At 38.5% G+C, this 24419-nt stretch overlaps 1 protein-coding gene across 1 annotated transcript in view; it reads left to right on the top strand.

Annotated features, from left to right (window-relative positions):
• Positions 1-24419, top strand: part of LOC150083272 (sodium channel protein para-like) — a 1345866-nt gene that overhangs the window by 1305130 nt on the left and 16317 nt on the right. Inside the window, exon 32 of the mRNA XM_090377950.1 lies at positions 9921-10191. Coding sequence (XP_090234076.1) covers positions 9921-10191 — 271 coding nt within the window. The remainder of the gene's footprint in view (positions 1-9920; positions 10192-24419) is intronic.

The raw sequence follows: 24419 nt of genomic DNA, 5'->3' as shown, positions 1-24419 counted from the left end.
TAGGGTTGTTCGCTGATAACTTGTTCTAGGGCCAAATAGGTCGGGCAGTAATTTTGATGTTTTTAGATTTAGACCTGTGGGGAATGCGTGTATGTGTATATATAAATATATGTATATACACACACACACGCACACATATATATATATATATATATATATATATATAAACTAAATAAAAAAAAAAAAAAAAAAAAAAACGTTGTGCAAGAGAAAAGTAAGGGAGGAAGGCAGAAGACTGGAGGGTAGGAAACAGAAGAAAGGGGCCAATAGGGAAGATGGCCCCTGATGACAGTGTGGCATGCCCAGTGCCTCACCAGAGAGAGGAGTGGGGTGGCGGGTGGACGAAAACCACCACCCCACAAAAAAAAAAAAATAAAATAAAATAAAATAAATAAATAAATAAATATAAAAAAAAAAAAAAAAATCATTCTGTAAGAGAAAAATAGGGGGGGGGGATAAAAGAACGGATGGCAGGAAACAGAAGAAAGAAGCCGAAAAAAAAAAAAAAAAAAAAAAAGGAGAGAGAGATATACTCCGCAAGTTCAGGGTAGGTACAGCTAGCACGGCCAGTCAGTTGGAGCCGACAACTTGCTGGAAATCCAGCAGTGTGAGTGCTGCTATGGTGGATGGGTCATGTTCAGTAAGGTCTAGTTCAGGTGCCGTCATTGGGGCTCCATTTGGTGAGTCTATGTCGCATCCAGACTGAAGGCTGGTCCAGTAGTCCATCAGAACGAACAGTGGGGGGGGGTCAAAACCGGGAGTCCAAGATTGATGGTCAAGTCCAGGGATCGATGCTAGGCCTCTTCTTGATGAAATGTGTCACATCTGGGAGAGAGAAGTTTGTCCAGAAATCAATGATGAGGAATTTGTCAAGGTATGTGCGGACCCTGTCTTTTATTGCACTGCTAGTCAAGTCTTGTGCAAGTTGGTCCAAGGCGTTAGCATCCATGGCTCAATGATGCGTAGCAACAATTGGCAGTCATGGTTGTTATGACCTATTGATTCGGATACTAAGGTGGTGGTAGCGCTTTCTGCCTGGTAAATAAGTCCATTGCAAATTGAGTCAGAGCTCGGTAAGTTTCTTCATTCTGTAGGGTGAGGTGTTCTTGATTTTGGTAGTTGAAGCGTAGTTTTGTTATTAGGATCCTCCTGAAGTCCTCGTAGATTTCACAGCTGTGGGCAAGGTGCTCCCACGTCTGATCCTCTCCACAGTGGCAGCGGGGTGAGTCTGAAATTCTGAAGTCATGTAGTTTTTTCTGGAAGGAGCCATGTCCAGTGAGGAGGTAGGTAGCATAGAGTCCTGGTGAAAACCAGACAGGTGTGAGGGGGTAGGAGGCCCTGACATCAGGGAGGAATCTTTTGGTGACAGCGCCTTTAGTTGATGCCTGCCATCTTTCTTGCCAGGTGTAGCTGAGTGGGATCTCATAAATCTCTCAGAAGAAGAGTTGAAAAATGAATTGCAAGACCAGGGAATTGTGCATGTAAAGCGCAGATACACAAAACGAGACAATGCTCTAGTTCCAACTCGGAATATAATACTAACATTTGATAGTCCCAAACCTTCAGCATCCATTAAAGCAGGTTATCTGAATTGTCAAATAAAATTGTACATTCCTAACCCTACACGCTGTTTTAAATGCCAAAAATTTGGGCATTCCCAAAATGTGTGTAGAGGCTCAGCCACTTGTGCCAATTGCGGTTCACGCGAGCACAATCACTCCGACTGCAAAGCAGAGCAGCACAAATGCTCAAATTGTAATGGTCCACATACTACCTACTCCAGAGATTGTCCCCTTTGGAAAAAGGAAAAAAACATTCAACGGGTCAAAGCCGAAAAAAACATCTCATACCAAGAAGCTAAAAAATCTGTACAAGCTCAATTTAACACTCGACCCAGCTTCGCTGAAGTAGTACAAAAGCCAACTGCGGTAACCAGTACTGTGCAAAGAACAATAATGACTGGTACTCAAACTGAGGTAACGTTTCCCCGAAACAGATCAATGTCAGATTGGGCTCGGTCAATTTTGGAAGCTGTGCCCCTTTCTGGTAAACCATATAAATCAAACAAAGCTGTTAACACACCAATCACTGTTCCGCATTCTACCAATAACCCAATGTACTCAAAAAGTGTTGATATTACTAAAACTGATTCGACTGAAATGGAAGGAAATACTGACTGCGAAGATCCCGTTCTCGATCTCTTCCCAGAAGAAGAGATGGAAACAGGAAGACCGTACTTCCCAAAAAGAAAATCTGGACACCATAAGCCAACAGTACCTCGGACAGAAACCGAGGACCACTCTTCACCCAAATAATGCCCAGTTTTCTTCAATGGAATTGTAGAGGGTATCGCACCAACCTTGATGACATTCGGGATCTCCTTCTCCAGTATAACCCAGTTACCTTCTGCCTCCAAGAGACTAACTTAACAGCTTCTGTCGCTACCTCACTTAAACATCATGTTATCTACAGAAAAGATCGAGTTTGTCATTTAAGCAATTCGCCGCATAGAGGGGTTGCACTTGTAGTCAACTCTAATATCCCTTCTCGACCATTAACGTTACAAACAAATCTAGAAGCAGTAGCTGCTCGAATATCCTTTCGTTTTTCTTTTACCATTGTCTCCTTATAATCTTTCCCCTAACCAAGACATTTCTTACACTGATCTTGAAACTGTTGTATCTCAGCTCCCTCCTCCCTTTTGCATCATGGGAGATTTTAACGCTCATAATCCTCTATGGGGTGATAGAATACACGATAAACAAGGTAAAATACTAGAAAAGCTTTTAGATAAATTTAATCTGACACTACTGAATACTGGTTTACCCACTTATTTTCATCTACCTTCTGGGTCAAGCTCAGCAGTTGATCTCTCCATATGCTCACCAGTCCTTTTTCCACTGTTTGATTGGTCTGTTCATGACAGCCTACTGGGTAGTGACCATTATCCAATAGTCTGCCGTGTAGAATCAAATTCACCACCTTGTCATAATCAAACTGCCAAATGGAACTTTACCAAAGCTGATTGGGTAAAATATAGGCAACTAGCCATCCTGCAGAAAACAGCTGTTTCAAATATGTCAATAAATAATGCGGTTGATTATGTAACAAATCAAATATTGCTGGCCATGGAAGCAGCAATACCAAGAGTGTCCACAAATCATAGAATAAGATCAAAACCCTGATGGAACAATGAATGCAATCAAGCTAAACGAGAGAAAAATAAAGCCTGGAATAAATTTTGCAAAATACCTACTGCTGCTAATCTAGTACATTTTAAGAAAGCCAGAGCCAATGCTAGACGCATTCAGCGTGCAAGTAAAAGAGAGTCATGGAAACGCTTTGCCTCAACTATTACGCGGTCCACTAAAACACAAACCATCTGGAAAAATATTAGAAAAATGTATAATAAATATCCTCCTTTGCATCTATCAATACTGAATATAAACGGCAATGATGTTTCACTACCTCAAGACATAGCCAACACTCTCGGAGAATCCTTTGCTGAAACCTCTGCTGTATCCTCATACTCGCCAAACTTTCAGAAATTAAAGTCCCTTGCTGAAAAGCAGACCCTAAATTTTAACACAGACCACTATAAAATGTACAACTGTCCTTTTACTATAATTGAACTACGGCTTGCTCTTGTTATTTTGAAAGAGCTGAGCGAAAAGTCGCTTTGTGTCTTACTCCAGCTATATAATCAGGTTTTCACAGAAAATACTTTCCCTGATAACTGGCGACACTCATATGTCATACCATTATTAAAACCTGGCAAGGATCCAATCAACCCGCGTCACTATTGACCTATTGCCCTCACCAGCTGTATGGGAAAAATAATGGAAAAAATGGTAAACTCTCAACTCACCTGGGTGCTGAGCAAATACAACCTCAGCAATTCATCGCAGTGTGGATTTCATACAGGTAGATCAACTTTAGACCTCTTGATACAAATGGAAAACCAGATTCGCAATGCCTTCTTAAGGAAGGAACATTTGACTACAGTTTATTTAGACGTTGAGAAAGCTTTTGACACAGCTTGGCGATACGGAATTCTCCGTGATCTACATGCATTAGGCTTCAGGGGTAATATGCCAAGATTTATACAGAACTTTTTGAAGCAGCGATCCTTCCAGGTCCGTATTCAATCCACTCTTTCCCGAAAATTCATCCAAGAAGAAGGTGTTCCACAGGGCTCAGTTTTAAGTGCCACTCTATTCATTATAAAAACCAACTCAATTACCAAGGTCGTTCCGGCCACTGTATTTACTACCTTATATGCAGATGATGTTAGTATATCTTGTCACTCACAGAACATGAGAATGATTGAGAGACAACTGCAAGGAGCTCTTAATAAGATTACAATGTGGGCCACAGATAACGGGTTTTGCATATCACCTGAAAAAACTGTTGCAGTTCATTTCTGTAGAAGACGTAATCTCCACCCTGACCCACTTCTAAAGCTGGGGAACCATGATATACCTGTTGTGCCTACCATTTGTTTCCTTTAAAATTGACCTTTCTTGACCATATTAAAGAACTTAGAACCACCTGTTTCAAGAAACTAAACATTTTGAGAGTATTATCAGCTACAACATGGGGTGCTGACCATCAAACACTCCTTCATTTATATCATGCTATTGTAAGATCAAGGTTAGACTATGCGTCACCAGTTTACAACTCTGCTTGACCCAGCATTTTGAGGGCTTTGGACCCTATTCACCATAGTGGCCTTCGCATTACTCTTGGAGCCTACCGCACATCTCCTGTGCAGAGCCTGTACGCTGAAGCTCACGATCCCCCACTCTCTCTATGAAGACAAATTTTACTGCTAAATTATGCCGTCAAAATAAAAAGCCAACCCCTGCATCCATCGTGGAAGCATCTATTTACACAAGATTGGGAGAACTTGTATGCCTTTTATCCATCAATAAATCGACCCGCTGGCATACATCTTTGCTCACTACTTGATAATTGGCAGCTTGACCTTTCTAAAATAGCCATCTCTAGTTTCACGACTCCTCCTTGGGCTTTTTGCCCTGCCACCTGTGATCTGTCCCTTCAAGAATGGGGGAAAAGTACTCTTTCTTCACAGAATATAAACCAGCTTCATAAATCTCTACTTGAGAAATATGAATCTTATACCAGGATATACACAGATGGTTCCAAAACTGATCACCACGTCGGTGCTGCTGTTGTTCTTCCATCATCTACAATCTCTAATCAGTTACCTTTAGAATGCAGTATCTTTACTGCTGAACTTCATGCCATTCAGATGGCGCTAGAAACTATAAAGTTGAAGCAGTTTACCCATAGTATTATTTTTACCAACTCTCTGAGTGCCCTTCTCGCTTTACAGCAACCAAGAAAGCATCACAACTATCTACTTATGATGCTTTATAATGTCTTATAATGGGGGATTTTAACTTCCCAGATACTGACTGGAACTTGTGGGTTGGGCACTCACACACTAGTCAGACTTTTGTGGATTTATTGGATGATTGTTTTCTGCAGCAGCATGTTCGAGAGGCAACCAGAGAAAGTAATACTCTTGATCTGGTTATCAGCAGTGATCATTCATGTATTAGGAATTTGCAGATAAAAGAACCACTGGGTGGCAGTGATCACAGTGTACTGAAGTGGGACTTACTTAAAGATTTAATTACCATCAGGGGTAAAGGAAAGGGTTTTTGCTTCCGTAAAGGCGAGTACAGTGGTCTCCGACAGTTTTTAAATTCTGTACAGTGGGATCAACTGACGATGTTACCAACAGTAAATTCTAAGTGGGAAGCATTCAAGGAATTAATCGTGGATGCTACTAAAAGTTTCATACCTATTAAGAAATATTGTTCAAGGTTTAGGCCTAAATGGTTGTCAAATGAACTAATGAGACTCGTAACAGAGAAGAAAAATGCATGGGATGCATATAAATTATCAAGCGACTAAGAAGCCTATGGCAGATATAAGTTAATCTGTAATCAGGTCACAAAGGAGGTTTGGCAGGCGAAGGCAGATTACGAGAAATAATTGGCAAAAGATGCTAAGAAAAACAGCAAGGATTTCTTTACTTATATAAACTCTAAAAGGAAGGGGATGAATCTGATTGGTCCACTTGACATCGATGGTTCAAATGTTGATGATCCTGCTCAGATAGCAAACAAACTGAATGAGTATTTTGCGTCTACATTCACACGTGAGGAATTATTAAGGTTTGAAAATGGCAGAAGGTTATCAAATTGTAGCAGGATACTTAATGATTTTGTAATAACTGAGAGCAAAGTGGAAGAGAAACTGTTGAAGTTAAACGTAAGAAAAGCACCTGGGGTGGATGGGATCTATCCAGTTATATTAAAGGAGGCGGCAAAGCAACTAAGCAAACCCTTAGCCATAATTATGAGAGCATCCTTGGACTCAGGGGAGGTTCCCACGGACTGGAGATGTGCAAATGTATCCCCAATTCACAAAGGGGGATCGAAGGGTGACACGAGTAATTACAGACCAGTTAGTTTAACTTCTGTTCCGGGTAAAATAATGGAGTCGCTGGTTAAAGATGCATTGCAGGATCATCTACACAAGACTGCAGCAATAATTCTGACACAGCATGGGTTTGTTAATGGAAAGTCTTGTCTGACAAATTTGATAGGATATTATGATATGGTTACAAAGGAACTGGATGCAAAAAATAATTTTGATATCATATATTTGGATTTCAGGAAAGCTTTTGACACTGTTGCGCATGGAAGACTATCTGGAAGACTAATTGGAGCAGAATGGTATTAAGGGTAAGTTGCTACAATGGATAAAAGGATGGTTAAGTGCGAGAAGACAGAGGGTAGTAATCAATGGGTGCTGCTCTTCTTGGACTAATGTTATTAGTGGAGTCCCACAGGGTTCGGTGTTGGGTACACTGTTGTTTTGTATATTTATCAATGATATTGATGAAGGTATATCAGGCTTAGTGTCGAAGTTTGCAGATGATACAAAGGTTGGCAGGGTTGTTAATGACAGTAATGGCAGTGTGCTACTGCAACAGGATCTAGATAATTTGGGCAGATGGGCTAAGAAGTGGCAACTGAAGTTTAACCTTGACAAATGCAAAGTACTGCATATGGGTAGAAGTAAACCCAGAAGTAACCAACTGTGTGGTACTACACTTAAGGTGGTAGAAAATGAAAAAGACCTGGGAGTAATTGTGCAGTCAGATATGAAGTTTTCTGAGCAATGCAGACAGGCTGCCAGGGCAGGTCATGGGGTTTTGTCAATGATATATAGGAATTTTGCTAGCAGGGAAAAGGAGGTGATTATCCCTCTGTATAAGGCAATGGTCAGGCCACGCCTTGAGTACTGCATACAGGTCTGGAGGCCTCATTTTAGGAAGGATGTAGATTTGCTTGAGCGTGTACAGAGAAGGGCAACAAGATTGGTGAGGGGAATGAAGGGATCCTCTTATCAAGAGAGGCTTAAGTTCTGCAAATTGCAGTGGCTGGAGACTTAGGCACCTGTACGGTGATCTGATTGAGGTGTATAAGGCCTTGAATGAGTTCAGCATGCTGAATTCTGATGGGATCCTTCCACTTGTTCAGATTACGAACCTAAGGGGGCATAAATTCAAATTAAGAAAGGACAGATGTAGAATAGATGTGCGGAAATTTGCCTTTAGCCAGCGGGTGGTTAATTGCTGGAACAAACTTCCACCTGTCGTTGTGGAAGTTGATAGGCTGAATAAATTTAAGGAGGAACTGGACAGGCATTTGGAGGGAATGGTGTGATTTTTTTTTTTTTTTTTTTTGGCTGATGCTGCATAAGCTCATACATTTGCTTTCTTGCATCACATGCCACTACTACTACTACTTGGTAATATTCAAAACTTGTTGGCTCATCTAGATAAGAACACGAAAGTAATAAAATTTTGTTGGTTCGCTAGCCATGTTGGCATACCTGATAATGAGAGTGCCGACCACGCAGCCAAATCTACTGTGCAACCAATTGATGACTCTTTCAAAATTCCTTTCACCGAATATAAAAGTCTTATAACAAAGCGAAGTATGATTTACTGGCAAACCATCTGACAAAACCAAGAAGGCAACAAACTCCTTCGGATTAAACCGAAACTCCAGTCTTGGCCATCTAGTTTCCGCTCGAACCGAAAGGAAGAAGTCACACTTGCAAGATTACGAATAGGACATACACACCTTACTCACCTTTATCTTCTCTCTTCCTCAGACCTGCCTTCTTGTCCGAACTGCCATGCTCAAATCACAGTCCAGCACATCATTGTTGACTGCCCTCTCTATAATGGAGTACGTCAGACCACCTTCTTATCAAACTATGCAGCCCAAATCACACCTACTTTGCAAAAAATATTAGGCGACAGATCTGATATTAATGCAGTTTTCACTTTCCTAAAAAGGATAAAATGCTATGACAGAATATAATGCTTAAATCTCACATAGTGCACATATCTCACTTTTAATAAAGCCTTTTGCCTTCTACCATTGTTTGGCGCATAACGGCCTATAGCTTCCGTTGCGGCACCGTAAAACATACAACAACAACTGGAACAGCAGATTATGGTCCATTTCCCTCAGAATGAATTGTTGAGGAGGCTTCCATCCTGCAGTGGGTTGATAATGGCTGCACTTTACCTTTTTTACTCATATAGTCTATTATATACTGTTTTCATAATAAAATTTAAAATATATTTATTTTTCATTGAAGTTGAAATTGGATTTTATTAATTAGAATTTACACAAAATCCCCGTTCCTTGTTGCATGAAATTTCTTGTGTTATTTTTTTTTTACTCATTCTATTATATTTCATGTGGTTTCACAGGAAAATAAATCTTCCTATGAGACAATACTTATGGTGGACACTGTGTGCATGTATTGTCATATATAATATTGATAAAAATAATTAAGTTACCGAATGACAAAGTAAGCAAACAAAGTATTAAATCAAAAATATTAAACTGTGTTATGGATCCGGGTACTACTAGTTACAGTAGAGAAACCTGGCAACCATAATGAAATATAGACAATGTTTATATTCAGTGTTATAGGGAAGGGATGTTGACCTGTCAATTTTTCCATGGTAATTACAATTGACAGGTCAACATCCCTTCCCTATACACTGAATATAAACATTTGTCTATATATATATATATATATATATATATATATATATATACAAATACATATATATATAAGTACAGTACTGCTTTTACCTGTAACAAGGTTGGATGCAGTGTATATATTTGGACTATGGGGGAGGATAAGAGCATTGGAAAACAAGGACAGTCTAGCCTTTTGAAGGATAATTTCTTGCCAAAAATGTTGCCAATTCTTATTATTTATCAAGAAGTCACTGTTTGTTATTTAAATGGAGTGATTTAAAATTGATTAGGATATATTTTAATAACTAGGGATGTGAAAATCTGATTTTCTCATCACAGATCCAACTAATAACTGCTAAAGCTGAGTCATTATGACAAAAATCTGCTATTCTTTTATTAGGGATAGCATGCACAGCCACATGTAAAGAGGTTGTGGATTCAACCCTATATGCTACCACAAAAAGTGCATGGCACATTGTAAATTGTGGTGCCAAAAATCTACCTGCCCTTAATAATAATTAATTCATTGTGCATGAAATCATTACAAATATGTAAATTCTGCTGGCCTCTGTCGTATAAAAAATAAACACAAATTTATTTATTTATAATGGCAAGCGAAAATTGTTACAGATAATGCAGAAGCAGCATACTTTTAGAGTAACTTTGTGGGGATACATCTTCCTCCCTGCCTCAGATTTACCCTTGATTTATATAATAATTAGCATTTTAAATTAGACATTATTATTTTTAATTATAATGTTATCTAAATAGCATTTTAACACTCGGAATTTTTTTTTCCATTCTTAGTTCAAACCTCAGGCTCTGGTTTTTGACCTGACATCTGATAAGAAGTTTGATATGGTGATCATGATTTTTATTGGCCTCAATATGACAGTGATGGCTCTGGACCATTATAATCCCTCAATACTCTTTGACCTCATTTTAGAAAGGCTTAATATTTTCTTCATTGCTATATTCACTGCTGAATGTGTTCTAAAAATCATTGCATTCCGCATATATTACTTTAAAGAACCCTGGAACGTATTTGATTTTGTTGTGGTATCTCTGTCCATATCAGGTAAGGTTTTTTTTTTTTTTTTTTTTTTTTAAATAACCAATTATATGTAGAAATCGTACTTCGTAGACATGTTTTTTTTTAGATATCTCATATTATTTCACATAAACTGGCAATTTTTAAAATTAATTATTTTTCTTGCATAAAAGCTACAATTTAGTTAAGTTATTGAAGAACTTTTTTTTTAATGAAAGATATTTGGAAATGATGATATGTAGTAATTATTCATAGATTAATTATCTAATGAAACACCCTTAAACCAATAAATAATTAACAGTAAGTTTATTAAGTGCTTATGATCTAATTACACTAAATTTGATAGAAAGGTGTCAATTCAAGATCCTTACTGAATCCTGTCATTAGACCAGTACATGAGCTGATAACAGCTCCTCACTCCTTGCTGTCAAACTAAGACTGCTGCATGACAGCAAGAGTGAGGAGCTGTTATCTGCTCATGTATTGGTCTGATGATCGGATTCAAAAAGGGGTTTTAAACTTTTGTCATATTTACTGTAATTAGTCATAAGTACTTAAAAAACTAACTTGAAATTATTAACATGCATAAGTGTTTTTTGACACAGTTAATCAAAGGACACCACTGTAAAATCAGATTTCCATTTGGAGATAAAAGTATAACTTATGACCAGATGACTTGATATTTATTTCAGCTGTTTTTCCTCTTACAAACTGTGGTTATGACAAAACAGCTGTCAAATAATTTGCAAAACCTTCCTGTCCAACTGCATACAAATAGGAACTTCCAGCAGCTAGTATTAAAATCTAGCGATACCGTTGGGACCATTAAAAAAAAAAAAAACACTGATATCTGAAAACACAAAAATGAAACAAGAAATTGTTCACATTCCACCGATGAAATGAAAATATATATTTGATAGTATGGCCTAGTATAAAGTACACTGAAGTTTAGCAAGTGAATTAGCTGTTGTTGGTTACCAGACATGTTGTGTTAGCCTGACCTTGGTTATAGAAATGGTATGAAGTTTGTTCATCAGTGACGGTTTTTACTATTTGAGAAAGGCTTTTATTTTAGAGCATTATTTCCATTCATGCAGAGCAGGTGGACCTAGTATAAAATTTGTATGTGAATTTTTCTAAACTGAGTTCAATAAAGATCCACCAACCAACTGAACAGTGTTGCTTTCGATGAACAAGTTTAGAGAGATGGGTTCAATTTTGTGCTAGCGAGAAACAGAAGTGGGAAAAAAATGGATCAGCGCATATATCAGAAGAACTCAGCATGAAAAGAATGTCTGTTCAAAGAATGTTTGTCTGTTAGGAACTTTTTAGTATCATATGCAAGAGGGTCACCAGCTGTGAGAATGGGATTTAAACAAAGATGTTTGTTTTGTGCTCATGCAGATGTGTACAAAAATTTGTAATTTTTTTGTTTTTCTAACAAATGCCATGTTACGCTGGATGGTTACATGAACAAGCAAATAACACAGTTTCTTGGATTTGAAAACAAGTTGAGCATATCATGTATTTTCTGCATGGCACAAAGTAACTCTCTGGTGTGCCATTTCAGGCCATGGTCTCACTGGACCTTATTTTGTGGAAGGTAGGTGAAGGTGTGCTACTTTGAGCCAAGAAATATACTGCCAGCTAATTACCTTGCACTTTGTTCAGGATCTGCAAACTTTTTTCTTGTTATAAATCTGCCATTCTCTGCACAGTGGTTCCAACAAGATAGTGCTAGCCCACACACTGCTAGGGAAACATTGAAGCTTCTTGAGCAACATTTTCTGTGACACAATCTCCAGAGAAATAGTCTATTCATTCCTCAAAATTTGCTTGAACTCACACCTGATGAAGGAACTGAAGGAATGTGTATACAGAGACTCGGTGCCCTGTAACATTATGCATTTAAAAAAAAAAAACAGAGGGGAGCTCCAGTCAATTTCAAAGGATTGCATTAAGAAAATGTTTGATAACCGACAACATAAATATGAAACATACCTGGAGCGTAATGGTGCATATTTACAACACAACACATATTTGTTATAAATTTGTAATGTGATGTGTTTTGCTTCAGATAATTCAGAAATAAATATTTCTTCTCTATTCATTTCAGTATACAGCCACTGCCTGACTTACGTAAGGGTTGTGTTCTGCAGAACTCTACGTAAGTTGGAATTTCCCTAAATGCTTATGCAGCACTTGTAAATTTGATTGAATTTGACTGAAGCAAAAAACAAATGTTCGACGAACATGTAAATAGAATTATTTATTCAATTTTTTTTTATCTCATGCACAGGAAAAATTTCAAAGTGTACAAAATTACAAAAAGAGAGAGAGGAGACAGGCATAATGTCAGCAAGATTTATCTTTCGAGCATCATTGCCAGAATCAACGTCTCCAGCTGATAAGCATGCCACTGCAGAAGTTGAGGGCTGTGGAGATTTAGAAAGGGTTTTTCCAAACACATCAAAAAATTTCTCTGCAGCTGCAGAATCGACACTGGTGACTTCACCACATACTTTAATGTTTTGGAAACTAGTGTGATGCTTGAACCTATTAAACCACCCGTTGCTTGCCACGAGCTTGGCTTGGGGTTCGCCGTACTTATCCTTAAGGGACTCACATCTGGTGAGTATGGGCTTGGCACACCCAGGTTCCTGAGCTGGATATCAGCATTCTTATGTTTCTTGGTGATTCAGTTCTACTCTCTCTCTCTCTCAGGGTAATTCAGAAATTTTATTTTTTGGCTGGTGCAGCATAAGCCTCAGGCTTCCTTGCACCATGTGGCTAATAATAATAATATCTTCATAAATACTTCTTGCTTTTGCTTGAATGCCCATTAGATTCAGGGCATTCAATTCTGAATCTGATTCTGATTTTCCACCCTTATTATTAATAGCTTTTCCATCTTCGATATAGCACCTTAAATGTGTTGATCCTTTAACATGTTCTTTTATACGCACACTGTGCTTTAAAATAGTATTCACTGTTGAAGCAACGAGACCTAATTCTATGCAATAGATGACAAACTTTGTCCTGCTTCGTACTTCTTAATTAACCATCTTCATTTCTAAATCAATTTTGTTTCGTTTCCTAGCACTGCCAGCAATTGCACTTTCCATTGGTCCCTTTCCCTTCACCATTGTAATAAGTAAATAGGAATGAAGAGAAGATTCTGAAAACTTATTTATGTTTTTTATATGATTGAAAATTTCAGTGAAGGGAACTCATTTCACCATAATACCATAACATAAAAACCCACAGAATTGCAGTTATCGATATTATCGCAAATGCAATAAGATCGAGTTTACTACCCGTTTATAATAGATTGCGCTAACAGAAAACCCAATAAACCGGAAAGCGCAAATTGTTTTTATTGGTTTATTGGAAATGTGTTTTATAAAAAAAATCACAAAGGTGTTCAAAATTGATTCTTATAACGGAACATATGATTCTTATAATAGAACATATAGCGAAATTTTCAACTTCCGAGGTCTTGGAACAAATTATCAAAAAACAATGTGTTATTGGGTTCACATTACAATATTTTCCATTTATCCCTATGGGATGCAAAATACATTTCCACGATTTTTTTAAGTTTGCACTGGCCAGCAAAAACTTACGTAAAGTTGAATTTCCGTAAGCCGGGGAGTGGCTGTACTTTATTCTGGGTTGTACTGTACATGTATGGTTACATCTGCATTGTACTACTTTTGAATTAATAGCATTTCTCAAAATATATGTATCTGCTCATAATTTAAAAGTTAGACATAATTATACTGACATCCATTTCAATGATACTGCCATATTATTAAGTGATGGACAGGTAATAGTACAAATTTGATGAACATTTATAAAGGAAGCAGTTGTATCAGTAAAACGCAGTATCTCTACTTTGAGGCATGCTGTTTATATGAAAGTGGCACAATAGAAAATCAACTTGGTGCAAAGTACTTTGCGGTAAGGGTACTAAATCTATGTGAAAACACTTTGGTCTTTTCAATTTCTCCAGATGACAAGAAACTGGGAGAGTTTGCATTTAATAGTAACAACCCATCCTCTTAACTTATTACACATAAGTTGCTGCTGCTATTACTTCAAACTGTTAACTCAACAGAAACTTTAACTCAGCAAAAAGGTTCTGATATGAAGATTCCATTTCCAATATGTGAGTTCAACAAGAAACATGATATACTAGTAACAACCCATCCTCTGAATTTTGAAACAGTGTAGTGACACTTGAATTTAAAATAAATTGCCAATACCTCTTTTTTTTCTGAGATGTTGTTACGAAGTCCATGTTACCTTCATCCTGGTAACATGGACTTCGTAACGCTCGGTCTCGTTATGTGCTACTGCACCCCCCAGTGCTATGGCGGCATTTATGCATGGAAGCCACCAGGCTCCATTGTATCTGACTCCCCTTTTTGTAAGCATCTAGTGGTCACAGGACTACTCTCTCTAAGGCCCTCAACATTCAAGAGCTAAATCTTGGATGTTGCAACTTAGACTGGCCTTGTTTTACATTGCAGGTACTTTTTACCTTTAATGCTGCAATAACCCTCTTCCTCTTATATATATCTTTATTCTTAATTCAGGTCTTTTTCTTCGGTGTGTATGAGGATTAGCAAAGAGGCAATCTTTCATAAAAACAAAACATATTTATTGAAAAACAATTATACACCACACGTACACCATATATGATTTAAAATATTAAAACATGAGCATCAACACATGGCATTTATAAGATAACATAGTAATTCATTATAAGGGTCACTCACCTGTGCCTATATTATAGTAATTACACATAAGTTGCTGCCATTATTACTTCAAACTGATAACTCAGTGGAAACTTTAACTCAGCAAAAAAGGTTTTGATATAAAGATTCCATTTCCAATATGAGTTCAACAAGGAATGCTAGGAAATATTAGGAAGAAATCATTTAGCCATTAACATTCCTTATAGGTAAAGATTGACGCAATAATTTGCCGTTTGGCCACTTTCAGCCATTTGCCTTTAGCATGCATAACAAGAGAACACTAAAAGTAACATATTTCCTCACTTACCAAGCTTACTAGACTGGGCCTTATGGTCAGAAGACTCTCAGTATCAGTTGGGAATCTTGAGCATTGGCTGTCTTCCCTGCTTTGTTGGCGACTTCTTCCTGATGGCTCAGACTAACAGGCTCTGGCTGGTCTGCACGCCTTGCTTCTCCTCTTCTCCCTCTGTGACTGCCCCTTGGGTCTCCAAAGGACTCACTTTTATGCCCAAAATGTTTGGAAAAATGTGGCATATGATTGGACTTGAAGTGAGGAAGCTAGTTCCAAGTGCTCAGCCAGCACATGATGGAAAGAACGGAAGAAAGGGGTGACCAATTACCCCATCATGCCACGTCTGATGCATCTGAAATGTATAAACAAAACTTCTCTATCTCCTTTTTTGGAAATAGTAGAACAGTATCTTGCAAGCGAAAGCACTTGCATGCTTGAAGGTATTCACGTGAGAATCACGGACTCTTCCCCTCTTTCAGCCCTGAGCTAACTTTTCTGACCTGTCTGCCCTTGAAGGAAATCGCTGCTTCTTGAGTAAAATGTAGGCTCTTAAGCAGATTTTATTGTTTAGCTATGAGTGGCATTTTTGGTACTTTTAAATAACATTTACTTAAGATATCTGCTTTTCCCTTTAACCGTAACTGTAAGAATATTAGTGAATATTAGGTTAATAATAAAGGATGCAGGTATTTGGAGGTAAAAGGGAAATAAAAAGAGAAATAATAGGAGGGGAATATTAAATGGAGGGGGTAAAACACCACAAGCTCCACTCTGTATTGCTATCAAATGGTAACAATATACATTCAATAGCAATGCAAGGTCAAGAGTATTCATTGTAAAGTTCTCCAGTGTGAGGGACTAATTTCATTTCTTCAGTATATTAACAACTGAAGGATAAACCAAAATGGATGACCTTACACAGTACCTTTTCCACAGTAACCTTAACATCAGAAAAGAACGATGCATGAGATGATTATAAATATTCAGTAGATCCTGTCTCCTACAATAAATATAAATTAGTCCATAATAAAGTTATTCTGGGGATTACAGCGTACAAAGGAACATTACAAGGAAGCCTTTCCTAAAATTGCAACAACAGTAAAAAAAAAAATTCTTTACTTATTTTAGCAGTAAAAGTAAAGAAATCAACCATTTGCTACAAGGGTTGTTTGATAAGTTTCCAGCCTAGCATAGAAGTTATCACCTGATGACTTTATACTATTTTTCACTATATTTTTCACTATAAATTCTGCTCCTCTTCCCATATTAACAAACAACCATACCAAAACAGCTGTCTGGCTTTCTGACAGCTCATGTCTCCCCATGGTGGCAGACCTGGTAGTATAGTAGTTTCACCAATAATCTTTCAACATAGTCTCCTTCTAGCTCACTGTACTTTTTCTGGTGTTGCTCCAGATCCATGATCCCAGTTTTGTAAACATTTTCTTAACAGTATTCAAAAAAAGGGGGCATACAGCTACTAATACCTCATTATCTGACTCAAATTTTATTATCATTATTATTATGATGCAAGGAAGCCTGAGGCTTATGCTGCACCAGGAAAAAAAAAAGTTCCCGAGTAGCCCTGAGAGAGAGAGAGTCAAAAGTAGAAGGGAATCACCAAGAAAGAGAAGAATGATGATATCCAGCTCAGGACCCTGGGTGTGCCAAGCCCATACTCACCAGATGTGAGCCCCCAGGGTTATTTGCTTCCTGAACAATTTCGATTTTAGTTTCAAGAATATGTGGAAATGAGATGGGGCTAGATCTGGAAAGTATATTGGGTGGAGAAACAATTCATAGCTAGCCTAACAAATTGCATCCCTGGCAACAGCCAATGAGTGAATAAGTAAATCAAAACACCCTTAGCTTTCTTCGCCTCTTTGACTTGATTGTATCTCATAATTTAGTTATGAACTTGCATAGTATTGTCTGCTCATTGCTTGTCCCTTTAGAATATAATCTACCATTATCATCGCATTTGAATCCGAAAAGGCTGATGCCATGGCCTTACCAATTCAATTCCATCCTAATGGTATTGACTTGGCCTTCTTTAAAAGTGGCAAATCAATATGCAGTTTGGAATCTGGTTAGTATTAGTATTAATGGAGCCTCTGTAGCCAGGTGGGCAGGAGCAGCAGTGCATAGCACACGCTTCTTGATTAGACTGGGGTTCGAGCCCGTGAGCCACCAAATATGGAGGATGCAGAAAGGTCAGGGAATGACCACTGTATATCCCCAGAGCAATATGGCCTTAGTTGCTAATGCTCCTAAAAAAAACCAAATAACAAATTAGTATTAATATTAATAATGGCCATATGATGCAAGGAAGCATAAGGCTTATGCTGCACCAGCCAAAAAAATAAAATAATAAAATAAAAAATAATAATAAAATAAAAATTTAATAAATAATAATAAGAGAAAAGGAAATAGACAACCTATGCACTTCCCTCCTCCTGTAGGTAACTGTCCAGCTGACCTTTGAATTTCCCTAAACTGTCAGCCTCTACCACCCATGTAGGTAACTTATTCCAGTAATTTATAATTCGTTGCCTAAAATAAAACTTCCTGCAATCCAGTCTTCGGAACTTGAATTTATGGCCTCTAGTTCTCAAATCATTTATAACCACGAAAATTTCATCCTCATTCATTTTACTATTGCCTCTCAGAGCCTTAAACACCTCAATCAAGTCGCCTCTAAGGTGCTTAGTTTCCAAGCTGTGCAACCCACATATTCGAAGTCTTTCTTCATAAGGACTTCCTTTTGCTGATATCACCAGGCAAGTTATCAGTCTCTGGACCCTTTCGAGAAGCTTGATGTCTTTTGTAGGTGTGGCCCAGCAATAGCCTTATATAATGAGATTATCGCATCCTTATCTATACTAGCAAATGTTCGATAAATCATCAATAAGACACCACGAGCCTTCCTTGCAACATGTCTATAATGCTCAGAGAAATTCATGTCTGACCGTATCGTAACTCCCAAGCCCCTTTCTTCCACTACTGACTTTAGTTCAACACCACCAAATGAATAAGTTATTTTGGGGTTACTATGCCACAGGTGTAAGACATTGCGATTGCTGGATTAAAGCATAGCTGCCACTTTTCTGACCATCCCTGAAGTCTATCTAGGCCACTATGAGGAAGTACTGCTTGGCAGTGATCATTAACTACACTACCAAACTTTACATCATCTGCAAATTTAGACATCATGCCCTCTATCCCTTCATCGATGTCATTTAAGATAATCAAAAACAACAGTGGTCCCAATTCTGATCCTTCGGAAATGCCACCTTGCATTAACCCAATCTGAGGAATAACCATTTATCACAACCCTCTGCCTCATGCCCTGAAGCCATCCTGCTATCCATCTAAGGATTTTTAAGGTTGTGTCAAATGTTTTGCTGAAATCCAATAAACAATGCTGTGTATCCTTCAGAATTCCATTTCTATCCAAATGATCCTGAATTCTACCCTTCATCATTGCCTCCTGATTTTTCCTACTACCTAATTAGACTGACCGGTCAGTAATTTCTCACTACACTCTTAGAACCGCCATTATGTACTGGAGATACATTGGCACTTTTCCAATCCAACGGAATCTCTCTGAAGTCCAGTGATGCTTTCATAATTAGCCTCAATGGTTCAACACACTCATTTGCCACATCCCTTAAAATTATAGGGTATATGCCATCAACCCCAAGAGCCTTATTTAACTGTAGGCTCAAAAGTTTTTAATTAAATAATCATATGAAATTTCAATATCATTAATTAGATATTTTTCGACTTCCCTCCCACAATTTTTTATTGACATAAAGGATTTTTCTTCGGTAAATATTGATGCAAAGTAACTGTTGAGTTCATCTGCAACATCAGATGGGGTGCCTAATACTATCCCATGTCCATTACATAAAGATCCACTCTGGTCTGTCCTCCTCTTTGCCAGCCTAACATTTTCTGTGACACTATTAAAGATCAATTTGTAGCTGTTATAGGCTTCAGTACTTTTTATTGCTCTGTAACTTTTCCATGCCGTCTTTTTCTGCTCAAGTAATCAGGCAACTTAGTTATTCATCCAACTTGGAATCCTCCTTGTAGACTATTTTTTTAATGGTATATACACATTCAACACTTCGGTTATTAATGTTTTAAAGGCATACCATAAGTCAATTGTATTTGCTCTCCGTGAAATGAACAATGATACCTATCCAGTTAACAGAGGCTGTGTAGCACCTTAAGCCGTTGTTATTTCATTTCCTGAAATTATAACCAATTCCTTTGCCTTTAGCTACCTCTCTCTTCATCGTCAAACGTAGATCTCCGTGATCATTTCCTGCTACTGAGGTCATCAGGTTAATGGGTGATGATCAGGTCTAGAATATTCTTTTCCTTTGTACTTTCCCCCATGTTGCGTTTCCTTCCCATTTGCTCCAGTCAATTAGAGGCAAATTAAAATCACCCATAATAAGACATTAGCACTTACTTGCCCATTTCATTTGCAAGTAGCGGCTCTCATCATAATCTTCACAATCACCTGGCTTGTAGATTACTTCCACTCTCATTATACCTTTGCTTCCAACTATCTCAGACCATACGGATTCTATACTATCATGTGAAACATCTGAATCCAGGAAAGCTTTCGTCAGGCTGCTTTTGATAAGAAGCATGACCCTACCACCCATTCTGTCTGAAACTCATCATCCTCCCCTATTTTCAGGTGGCACCACGTTTCCATAAGCCCTATTATGCCAGCATTACTTGTCCTAACCAGCAGTTTGAATTCACTTATTTTATTGATGACACTTCTGATATTACTAGGCGCCTCCGTAGCCAGGTGTGAAGGAGCAGCAGTGCGTAGCATACACTTCTTGATTGGACCGGGGTTCGAGCCAGTCACCACCAAATACAGAGGATGCAGAAAAGTCAAGGAATGACCCCCGCATATCCCGGAGCAATTATGGCCTTAGTTGCTAATGCTCCTAAAAACCAAATAACAAACAAACAATCTGATATTACTGTATAAACAATTAAGGCTTAGTTAACTACCCTGACACATCCCTTAAAGTTATTTAAGGTTGCTTCCCTGTCATTGGTTACCTGCTCATTTCAAACATTTCTGCCCTTCAGAACATCTTGCTAATATGATCTGTTGGGTAACAAACAAGAACTCTTGAGGTATGTGCAATTGTTACTTTGACCAATATTATCAGATAAATGTGTATTTATATTACCCTTGTTCACCCCAAACTAGCAGTTTCCCTGAGCCTTTAAGGTATCCTCAATAATACTGGCAAAAATTCTTGCACCACCTTTGTTTAAATGGATTCCTTCTACCTACTAGTACGGGCCAAGATGATAAAAATTTCCCCCGAAAAGCTTTACAGAATCCTTCAAGTCTTGAATTAATCCACAAGACTTTCAGCATATAATCCCTCCTATCGTGCCTGGGCAGGATTGCAGACACATAGACATTCTGACCTAACTCTCAGCATTTCTTCAGCATAGTCCTATATTTGTTTGTTGTTTGTTTATGGGCATTACAGCACAAGGCCATAATGCACCTAACTATGGTGGTGTTAAACACAATTTATGTATATAAATGGTGTTGAAGTTCACACTGCATTGTACAGTTGTATCTGTTTAAGGAACGAAAAAATTTTGGCCACGTGTGGGATATCTGCCAGGAGGTCAGCAATACTGAAAGCAATGTTTGTCCTGGAAAAAGGGGCCAACATAGCTTGTCAGTCACTATTGTATTTGGGGCAATCAATGAGTACATGTTGGACAGTAAGCTGAGTGTTGCAGTTTGTTCACAGTAGTGGATCAGTGCCTGCAAGAAGATAATGATGTGTTGGTATGTATGGCCTATTCGTAGTCGGGCTAATATGACTTCTTCGTGCCTCTTTCCAAGTATACTGGATTTCCAAGGTTGGAGATGTTTCTTTATATGGAATACCTTGTTCCCAACTTGACTTTGCCAGATGTATTGCTATTTTTCAAAACACCGCATCTTTATAATTGACTTGTAGTCTGTGATCAGTATACTAAACGATTTATTTATCTATAGGATTTGTAGGAATTTTTGCAGCTAGATCAGCATGTTCGTTTTCAGAAATTCCAACATGACCAGGGATCCAACAAAAGATAACTTGCTGTTTATTTCTATTTAGCTTAGTCATGGAATTCCAAATCTGTATGAGTAAGGAGTTATCATAATTTTTGTTCTGCTGTGTAGATTGGACAGCATTAATGGAGTCTGTATAGATAACACTGTTAAATATAACTGTTGATAAGTGCAATTTAATGCTATGAAGATAGTAGAGAGTTCTGCAGTGTAGCTGCTGCATTCAATGGGGTTTCTTGGCTATGGTAAGGTTGGGAAATAGTGCTGCTGCACCAACATGGGCATCAGTTTTAGATCTGTCCGTGTAGATTGGCGTGTACTCTGTGTGCTGGGTTCTCAGTGTGGCATGAATTTGCAGTATGTTCTGTTGGGATAAGGCATGTTTCCCCAATGATGTGAATGAAATGTTGCACAGCGGTATGTGATACATCCAAGGTAGGACTGTATGAGAAGCAGTAGGCTGTATCATGCCAAGGTCAATTTGCCATCACTGAGCAGGGAATGCAGGCGTATCCCTGTTGATGGGTTTTTAGATAGGTATGCTGTGTAAAGGTTTTCCCATTTAGGCGAGAAAAGTCCATTCCGAGTAGGTTTGTCCCATTGCTCTTTGAGTTTTGCTGCTTAATTTAACAGAAGCATTTATCTGCATAGATGTAAAGAGGTTTCAGTTGCTTCAGCATATAAGCTCTGGACTGGTTATGTATGGAATGTCCCTAGTGCAAGACGAAGAGAACTGTGGTGCACAGGATCAAGCCAACATAAGGCACGTGGTCTAGCAGAGCTGCAGACCACAGAGCTGTAGTCTAGATGTGACCTAAACATATTAACGCATGATGGTTGGTTGTTGGGTTTTATTGGCGCATTAGCAACTGAGGCTATAATGCACCAAAACCAGGTGATATATAAAAATTTAAACTTTCACTGACCTAATTACTTAGGTCACCATGTCAAGATATAAAATAGCAAAGGTATAAAATGTAGAAAAGATAAATCAATAAAGAAATAACAATAACATGTCAATTTTAAATATAAGTAAAAACCTTTATTGATTTAAAATAGCTAAAAACAGCAGACACATTGTCATTGTCGGATAAAATCTGACTGAGTGTATATGGCTCAGTCAGATGATTAAAAGTGATAAAACGGATATTGCTAAAATCTGGACAATCAATTAAAATGTGTCTGATTGATAAAATTGTGCCACAGGACTCAGACATAGGAGGATCATCAGCCCTCAGCAAAAACGAATGAGTCAAATGACTATGTCCTATGCGGGTCCGGGCAAGAACAACTTCCTCCTTACGATTTCTACGTAGACTAGACTGCCACGGTTCAATTACAGGCTTTATACGATATAATTTATTCGTAGTCTGTCTATTCCACAAATCCTGCCATTGGGAGTGTATCTTTTGGTGTATTACTTGCCTGTAGTCTTTATAGGTTACTGACAGGCAGTGATTATTATTGGGAATTGCTGATTTGGCTGCGGTGTCAGCCAAATCATTTCCCCTAATCCCAATGTGGCTGGGAATCCAGCAGAAGCGGATATCATATTCACGTTCATGGAGAAAGTGAATTTTCTGCTGAATGCAAGACAGAACTGGATGAGAATTATATCTCACAGTTATTAAGGCCTGTAACACGCTGAGAGAATTGGAATATAAAATGAACCGTTGGTACTGGCATTTACTAATGTGATCCAAGGCTAACCCTATAGCATGCAGCTCTGCAGTAAAAATGCTGCATTCGGGGAGAATCTGCTATGATATGGTGGTGTCCGGAAAGACAGCAGCAGATCCCACATAGGATTCCAACTTCGAACCGTCTGTGTAAACTGACGCAAAGTCAGAATGTTCAGCTCGGTGTGCTGCATAAAGCTGCAGGTAGACAGATGATGGAGTGTCCGACTTTCCCCAATTTCTAAGGGACAAGTCACATGCTGGAACATGATCATGCCAGGGTGGAAGGGGTTGCTTTGCTGTTTGGGCAGCCTTGTCTACCATGATGTTAAACTCTCTGAGTAGCTCTTGGACACGAATACCAAAAGGTCAGTTGGCAGTCTTACGGGTGTTGTACAAATTTTCCCGCCGTGGCTCAAAAAAGAATGGTCACGTAGGATGGTCTGGCAGGGATTTCAGTTTCGAAGCGATAACGGTGGTTCATTGGCTTTGACATATAAGCTCTGGACAGGAGATGTTCGATATGCTCCAATAGCAATACGGAGAGCCTGATGATGGACAGGATCTAGCCATCGAAGTACACTGTCTCTGGCCGAATTGTATACCAGGGACCCATAATCTAGTCTGGATCGTACAAGTGCATGGTAGATGCGTAGTAGAGTGCATCGATCCGCACCCCAAGATGTAGAGGAAAGAGAGCGCAGAATATTCAGGCCTCTTGTGCACTTTGTGCGGAGTTGACGGATGTGATCCAGAAAGGTCAGCTTTTTATCAAATACGAGTCCCAAGAATTTTATGTCCACCGCTACTGGAATAGCATTTTGTCCGAGTCTTAATTAAGGTTCAGGATGAAGATTATGCTTACGACAAAAGTGTACACAAACGGTCTTCTCCGGCGAGAACCTGAAGCCATTAGCAAGGTTAATGCATGATACAAATGCAGTAGCGTGTAACAATCGGCTTCCCATGTTGTGCCAGATAGTATCCTTAAGATGTTTAGCTTCTTAACGCAAGTAATCTGGAACTCTTTTATATGTTCGAGGAAGGTAAGTTTTTGATCAAGAACCACACCAAGAAAGCAGACACTATGAACCACTGGGATGATATGATTTTCTAGATGAAGTTCTGGGTCTGAATGTAGGTTACATACCTTCCTAAATAAGTGTATCCCTAAAGTCTTTTGTGGCGAGAGACGAAAACCATTGTTTTGGGACCATTTTACAACTTTGTTGATAGCACCTTGCAACTGTATTTCTACCATTCGCATATTAGGCGAATGGCAGGAGATACTGAAGTCATCAGCATACAACATGGTGGATGCTGTTTGTGGTAGATCCTGTGTTATGGAGTTCATTATTATGTTAAATGGGGTGGCACTTAGTACTGAACCTTGTGGG

This window comes from Mastigoproctus giganteus, chromosome 7, assembly GCF_048544385.1.
Source record: "Mastigoproctus giganteus isolate SK-2022 chromosome 7, ASM4854438v1, whole genome shotgun sequence".
Lineage (NCBI taxonomy): Eukaryota > Metazoa > Arthropoda > Arachnida > Uropygi > Thelyphonidae > Mastigoproctus > Mastigoproctus giganteus.
This window is presented reverse-complemented; position numbering and strand designations above follow the sequence as displayed.